Here is an 8,306-nt window from a genome sequence, read left to right as displayed (position 1 = left end):
ATCTACTGTTTTTCTTGATGCAAATGTCTCTTTCAAATTGTATCTCTGTGTGCACTTCTATTTCACAATATACAGATTTGTTGAGTCATATAACTTAACTTCCTCTCAACAATGCGAACATGTACAAAGTCCCATCTTCAAGTTGTTCCAAGCCTCAACATGAAAAGAATATTCCGGCTGGAAATGTTTTTCTCTAATGTTTACTTAGAATATTGTTTCTTGGTAAATCAAACAATTAAGTACTTATTGCTAAACCATCAAGCTTATGTGTGAGTGGGAGTGGTGGAAGCTAATATTTGTTGGTCCATAAATTATGCGTTAAGCTCCTATTGCATTTTTAATTAGAATATTCCACAAAATAAAAGTTCAGAAACACTATGTAAAATTTGAAATGTACAGATTCAGTAGATATTGTCTATTTTATTTATAGACTTAACTGTATCCCTTTTTGCGATTAGTTTTAATACTGTACTTGTAAGACCAGGTGATTTTCTTAACGTTTATGCGGGCAAGTAAGATTTGGTTGAACGAGCTATGTCCTACGGTTTACTTGTCAAAATCAAGTAAAAGTATAAACCAAATTTTCGATACGTTCACAAAACAATATTATCTGAGTAAAAATAATTAAATGATATTTAAGAAATTAATGAAATATAAGACTCGATGACGATTCCTCTCAGTACTCAACATCATCCATTCAACATTTCCAGCTTGAACCAACCTTCTAAATAAATTTAACCATATCTTTATTCCTGGAAAACTAACGCCAATCAAACACATTACATAATTGTCTTAAAATTGAGTTTAAAAGTGAACATTGATATAAAACTGTTATCCGTACTCGAAAATAAAAAAATGTAATATTCATTATCTGTTTTCCAGCTCTTTTCCAGCTTTAGATCAGTGTGGTGGTTTTGAGCTGTTAACGCTTAAAAGCAACTCCAAAAAAGTTTTAACCACAGTAAGTCACGGAAGATGCAGTGCAGAAGACATTAGGGAGTTCGGTACAGGTCGCATATGTGTTTGTCTTGTTCAAGCATGGTACCTATAGCGAAAGAACACATGCAAACTTGTCAGGTAAGGTAGTCTGACTATCAATTAATTGTATCAGGTATTTTGCTCATGTTAAAGCTTTAACATTAATCCAACAGTATGTTACCTCCGTTTATATACAATTCATGTATATTAGACAAAAGTGCAATTTCTAAGAGCTGTCATCTTCGCACGGCAAGGTTCCGATATGATAACCTATCACCGCCTCAGCGTATCGGGCAGATATTTCTGTGTTTCATGTCTATGAATTTCACTGGATGCAACGGAAAGCCACCGCATCCAATCAAAATTAAGTTGTTCAAATGTGAACACTGTTCCTACATGATTGGGACAAGGGGAGCACACAGCTAGAATGGACTGATAAGTAAGCAATTTTCTAGTCCCAGTCCATGTTTGCACAATTTCCTTTCTCTCAAACACACCTGTAATTACTTCTCTCTGGTACATAGTCATACTTTCGAGGTTAAACATCCAAAGTATCCTTTTAGGTCAATTGCCTCCATTATTTTCGGCCAATGTAGAATGCACCACGCTATTGGTTACTTGGCATTATGTACGATGGGAGGCAGTTCAGGAAATCCATTGGATGTCGCTAGGACAAAGCACCAGTATATATGTTCGATCCGCCAAGGTGTAGATAGGATTATCATATCGGAAGCTTGGCTAGCGAAGATGAAGTGCTGTGTAAATGAAGTTTTGCTTTGCTTTTCTGTTGAGAGTATTTTTTTTTACAAACTTTACTGATACCTAGACATAATCAAAAGGTATGCGTTTCGTTTGGTTAGAAAGTGCCTGTTGTTTAGATCACTAAATTTATGCGATGGTATCATGTGTGCAGAGTATTTACGTAATGTTGGGGATTGAGAGTGTTATTGCTAAAAACGTACCCACATATTTTTTATGATTTTCAGAAATCAGGAGAAGATGCAGATTGCATTGAAATTTTCAAGTAAGTTGTATGTTTTTGAACCTAGGTTTTAGATCTACTTGACTCAGGACTAGACAATTTGTGTGACGGTCTTCTGTCCATCCTTCAATACTTGATTATTTGCCTTAAATGATTCATATTTGTGTAGAGTGTGTAACTAACTCCCTGTACATTTGATAAATGATTCATATTTGTGTGGAGTGTGTAACTAACTCCCTGTACATTTGATAAATGATACATATTTGTGTAGAGTGTTTAACTAACTCCCTGTACATTTGATAAATGATTCATATTTGTGTAGAATATAGTATAGTTGCATGTACAACTGATACATTCGTACAGTTCCTGCAAACTTGATATGTGATTTACTGGAAGTAGACTGCATATAAATGTATGGAATCCACTAAACATCACAATAGAGCATCACTTTAGTGAAAAAGAAAGCGAGGCTCCAGTGCAGATTGATCATGCGTTATACATTGTCCCCTTTACTCAGTCCACTTGTCTACCCATGTAAACTAACTAAATGTCCTATTGGTGGATTTTTACGCGATGTTTTGCTTCATTGTCAATTCTCTTGCATGTTACAGAGTCTGATGATGGAATTTAATCATCCTTGATTAATAAATATGCCACTTTATAGTCATTCCAGTTGTGTCCTACATATATTTCAACTATTACAGTACAGTTCTTATCTAAAATGTATGTCTTGTAGAATGCATATGCTTGTTATGAAACTTACAGGACGACATAAATCTGAATTGATCTATAAGCATCTGATTTGTCAAATGTTGTTAATATATTTACAATATATATCAGCGATGATCCAGCTAACGTTAGTGAACAGCATAGTGTTGTAACAACACACAACAACACCAGTACTGTAGACCCACCTCTCAACACTGGTGCAATGTACAGTAATGTACCCACAGTTCCAACTATCAGACAACAGGATAATGTCGTGGCCATGTTTCCCAACTCAGGGACTAGCGAGCATGCTGGTATAGTAGCAATAGTACAACGTACCAGTGAAGAGCATGGTACTGGATCAAGAAACACTGAACCTCATAATGATGTAACCGAACATCCCAACATTGGTGATCTGCATCATACTGTAATGACAAATTACAGGTCTTCTTGTTTAGTTGACAACATGGCTGTGATTTTGGAAGAAGTGTAAGATGTTTTAAAAAATATTTTTCGGAAAGATCCAATTATGAGATGCCATGTTGTATGGTTGCTGTATGCATTCATGCTTAGACAAAAAATCGATCAATAGTCTTTGATCAAAGTATATGAAAAACAAAATTTCCTTCTTGAGGAAAAATCTGTGCCTTTTCAGCGATACACTGCTTTATATGAGATAGTGGAAATTCTTTTGTCTAGATGAGTCATAATAACGCATAATAAGATGCAGCTAACTCTAATTAGTTCATTTTACATTGCTGGACTATGTATTTTTGTGCCAAGTGACCTGTTTATGTTTCCATCTGCAAAAAGGTAACTATTTTCTTAATATTAAAGACTGGTTTAACACAAACACACGCACACCGATAAGCACCGATTGCTAATATATCTATTAACTAGTTAATCTTGTTGGATATCTTCTGCTTTGTTATCCAAGTAAAATATATTAATTCATGTATATAGCTTGGCTTCAATTACATGTTTACAGTGAATATCTTTATTTCTCACTGCCACATGCACATGAATGAGTGTTTGCCCTTTGAATTAGGAAAGTTAGATACAACTGACAAATTTTAAGATTCTTAGACTCCGTTGCTTTTCTTTTCTCTTGTTTCAGCATATATTGACGCCTTCTTAGTTTACAAAATTCCACCTGAATTCAGTAATTTAAGTACCTTGACATCCTCCTTTTTGTTGCCACAGCAAGGACATTCATGACCCAGTAGCTGTCTTGCGCTATTTTCAAAAATCTGTAATGACTGGAAGACAATTAGACCAAACATCATTAACAGAACCGCTGGAGGGTGAAACCCAATCTACTCATAGGACAGGCCCCAAAAATTTGGATAGTTTCTATCCAAGGTAATATGACACCCCAGCTGAGTGGCTCTCTGCTATTAACATCCCAAGCCCATGTCTGTGTGAGCCTGATGAGTTCTTCCAGGCTGGTGTAAACTACTGTATGCACCCGGTTATTAGTTCACAGACCTCCAAACATGCAATTGAAGCAAGTGTTTGGACAATATAATGAGTGTCGTTTTATATGCATTTCATTACTATAAAAGCTTATTACTTCATGTGATTTTTTTCTTCCAGCCACATAGAAACATTCTAGATGAATTTATGAATAGTCCATATAAATGTTGTTACATCCCACATTGTAATTTGTCGGTCTCAAAGAATAATGCACCTGCTTTTCTAATTTCAATGAACGTGCATTTTAAAAACAAAAAAATATCACATAATACTTTTAGAAATTCTAAGATGGTAAACACATGAACTTATAAAAAAATCATTTGCTATGCCCCATTGTTACATATGACTCTTCTACTGGAACACTTTTGTACAAAATATGTTCAACATCTATTGCAGACTGAACTGTAAATTTATAAAGTCCAATGAACGAACTTGATATTTATTTTCCAAATGATGATATGTAAATTAAAAGTATTGTCAAAGTTTACATAAACATTTCGTACATCCGAAACAGAACATATCAGAGGTAACATCTATGGTAAAATATCAACTGTGCGTCTATCCATGCTTATTACAAAATCCTAGAATTATTTCAGCATAGTATTTACAACTGTTCCAAATGCTGCCCTATGGGGTACACTGTCCACATTATGTGGTATTTCCATTTCAAATGAATTCCTTTTGAAGGTACGAGTCGTTATCCTATCTGAATTGCATTGGACTTTAATGGCCATTCGATATTTTCATCATTCCTTTCTAAGTCCTGTAGTATATTATTGGTTGTGATTTACAACGTCTGGTTGCTGATCACTAGGAAAACTTCATCTTTCTGGAAAAGAACACAAATTTATCCAAGGACACTGCTGTATGGTAAACAATGAAACTTAGATTCAAAAATAGATCTTGATGGAATACGATTTATGGGTTCCTTAAAAATGTATATATAGATGCACCACGGTAATGTATGTAAATCATTTTAATACGGATAATTAACACATAGATGCATGCAAAGTTTTGTCCCAAGAAGAATGTATCTACTTAGGAAAACAAGTACTGATGTTGACAAAATGTAAATTGATCTACAATTGGACATTTGATATGTGACGTTTGACCAAAACAGTCCAGTACAAATTTTCCTCATATTTAGCTGCAAAGTTAACAGTTTTTCTTTCAGAGATGTTGCCAAGAAAAATGAGAAGCAGAAATCTATGAGAAGTAGCTATACATTTAAAATGGTCTAAAAATAATTTTGTTTATTTTATGAATAGCTATCTGATAAACCTTACTGAAGCATTTTTTAATCAAATAGAATAATTTAAACTGTGTATAACGGCAATGTACATGTATGTATGTGTGGTGTGCTTAATTACAATTCAAATTCAACTGCACAGCTTGTTCAAAGATAACCCAAAAAGAAAGAGAAAAAAAAAAGAAATTTGTTGAGTTAAAAATGTTTGTATGCTTACCTTGGAGTTGACATTAGAGGCTGTCGTTTTCTCGGATTCTGTTTGCATGGTGTATCATGCAAGGCACGTTTCTTTGATGTTCGTACTATAGTTTGTTTCGCACAATTAATTTTCTCCTGGAGTAGCTCCTCTGGTATTGATAATAATTGTTCTTTGTCAGATACATGAACATCATCTCCAAAACTGTAATAAACTTCACCGTCTGGACACATGGAAATACAACAGTATCGAAGAAGATCTGGCAAAGCGGCCTCGTGACACCATATAGTCACTAAATAATCTATCTGAACTTGAATAAGGCTTCCTAAATTCCTCAGGGTACTTTCCGGGGGCATCCATGTTTGTGGATGTCGGAATTCTTTCCCAGGCATTTTGATCGTCATTTGCCTTACTTCTTCAAAGGACAATGCAGCTGCATTGTAGATCTTTGGACAGTACAAATTGTTTAAAAAGGAAATGTATGCATCAATATTTAGCATTATGGATGAAACTGACTCATCTGTCTCATGGATTTCCATGTGAAAGAGTTTGAAAAGCTCAAGACCTTGATTGTCAATGGCTTTCATTAAAATCTTTTCGTGTGAAATTCCATAATGTTGTGGCAAAAAGTCATTTCCTCCCATGCACAAAATGATGGCAATCAGAGCCGCCGAATACTTCTTATTGAAGTATCGTTCAATACTTTCTATGATTTTGGAGATGTTGTACAGCTCAGGCTTTTGTTTCTGTAACCAAACATAAACAGGGCGTGTAAAGGTTCCAGTTTGGTTTCTTTTCCAGTGGAGACTGATACCAAATAGGTGAATTAGGACTGTGTCGATATCAGCTGATGATACAAAGTTGACAACAGAATCTCCATCAGACAACTCAGCATCAAGCTCCTTCATCCAATCAAGTTGAGCCATTTCTGCTTCTCCCTTTCTCTGCCTGATGTTAGACAGCTTCTCCGTACCAACAATTCCTGATCCGGAAGTAAATCGAACTCTCAGTGGTGTTGTGAAAGGACAACATGTGCAGGGGACCTCTTGGCAATGACATGCTGTCAGCAGAGCTTCACTGTCTATATCCAGTATAATATTTTGCTTAAGAAGAAGCTGATCAATGTTATTGCCTAAATAGGAACTTACAAGTTTATTGCCGGTCGCTGTTCCCACGACAGAGGGCTTGTGAAATTTATCTTCATTGATCACCTCTTTTTCCTCCTTCAAATGTAAGATAGATATTTTTCCTTTAGAATCCCGCCTTTTTCTTGTATGTGCTTTTAGTGTGTCTGGTGTGAAGGAATATTTTTCCTCACATATAACAATGTGACGTAAATTTGGAAGGTGTCCTATCAGCTTGTGAAGAATTGCCTTTGATACGTACTCAAAGTACTGGTCTCCAGTCGAAGCTGATGTCTTGAACTTCACACCGGCAAATTCTACAACTGAAGCTTTCGTTTGTTTCTTTATGGTCTGTGGAACAGCTTTGAAATCTCTTAGGATGAACTCATCTAAGTCTGGCAAATCTTCATTTTTCTCACTTGTAGCTCTAGTATCAGATATTTTCTTTATCGAGAAGAGCTCTTTTCACACCAGCTGATTTATTAGTGGATGATTTTGTCCCATCTGGCTTAAAGATTGACTGACAAGTATTCATGGAAGAGCTTAGACAGTCCACAATCGTTGTCATCTTCTTTACTGGCCTTTTTCTTTTCTCCTCGCTTTTTTCTTTCATGCTCTTACATGATGTATTTTTGGTACGCCTTTAGTCCTCTTGATTGTTGACCCTTTTGATCCTTTCATTCTTTTAATGAGATGTTTGGGTCCTTTTATCAATTCGGTGTTAGGACAATCACTAAGTGTCATACCCAATAGACACTCTCTTGCTGCATATCTGTGAATCATGAATGTTCCTATTTGTTGTGTGGTTGAATCTAACATCTCTTGCTGAACCTCTGGATTCTCCTTGTGATATACATTTCTTAGAATGGGATCAAAACTTGATGACATTCCCTTTCTTCGATGTATCAGACAAACTGTTCTTACAAAATGGCCCAAGTCATTATCACTGGCTTTTCTTCCCATGTACCTTTCTGAAATTTTGGATGCTATCTCTTTGTCTTTTGTCTCATCTTGCTTAATCTTCGAAGCATCCTCTCCTGAGATGACAGACTGGATTACTTTATGGACTTGTCTCTGCTCGTCTACTGTGGACATCCTTATCATTGCATTGCTTAGTGTGGCCCCCGGTTGAATGCATTTCTTTGCATCTCTGTGGTCAATCTCTCGAGCAGCGTCTAATCCAAACCTGACAATACTACCATTGTGAGAGGTACTGAATAGAGCATGTTTCATTTGTCTGTGAAAGTGACTTGATTTGTAATGTTCTGTCAAAAGCCGTGTGCAAAATCCAGCATAACTGGAAGCTCCATTTAAGAACGAGAACGGAAGTGAAGACTTCACACCGGCCAGTAGTAAGTTGTATCCATCTTTCCTCTTAGTCTTTCAGCAACGGCGATGGCTACAATTTCGTCACAATGCCTCATTATATCAGTATGCAGGGAAAACGTTTTATTCTCAGTGGATGTTTTCTTAGTGAATTCTTTCAACATTTGTCCCCATCTCAATTCAAGCTGGCTGACGGATAACTCCTGATCACACAAATTTTTTTTCGAGCTCCTCTGCATGTGAATGTGGTAGCGAGTTGATGAACGT

General features: G+C 36.0%; 1 protein-coding gene across 1 annotated transcript; it reads right to left on the bottom strand.

Annotated features, from left to right (window-relative positions):
* Window positions 1-4,850: 4,850 nt before the first annotated feature.
* Window positions 4,851-7,946, bottom strand: LOC149786941 (uncharacterized). The gene is made up of 3 exons (XM_089976000.1): window positions 7,335-7,946; window positions 5,611-7,157; window positions 4,851-4,973 (listed from the first exon to the last, which is right to left on the bottom strand). Exons 1-3 carry the CDS (start codon window positions 7,944-7,946, stop codon window positions 4,955-4,957), a joined length of 2,178 nt encoding a protein of 725 aa, XP_089832126.1. The 3' UTR covers window positions 4,851-4,954.
* Window positions 7,947-8,306: the final 360 nt, after the last annotated feature.

Source organism: Sinohyriopsis cumingii, chromosome 12, assembly GCF_028554795.1.
Source record: "Sinohyriopsis cumingii isolate HCF-2022 chromosome 12, ASM2855479v2, whole genome shotgun sequence".
NCBI classification, from domain to species: Eukaryota; Metazoa; Mollusca; class Bivalvia; order Unionida; family Unionidae; genus Sinohyriopsis; species Sinohyriopsis cumingii.
Note: the sequence above shows the minus strand (reverse complement) of the source record. Positions and strands in the feature narration are given on the sequence as shown.

Bases quoted from the DNA above. Each gene is read 5' to 3' on its own strand.
- LOC149786941 (XM_089976000.1), bottom strand. From the start codon at position 7,946: ATGAAACATGCTCTATTCAGTACCTCTCACAATGGTAGTATTGTCAGG. The intron at 7,158-7,334 runs GTAAGAGCATGA...TTCTCGATAAAG, and splicing joins GCGTACCAAAAATACATCAT to AAAATATCTGATACTAGAGC.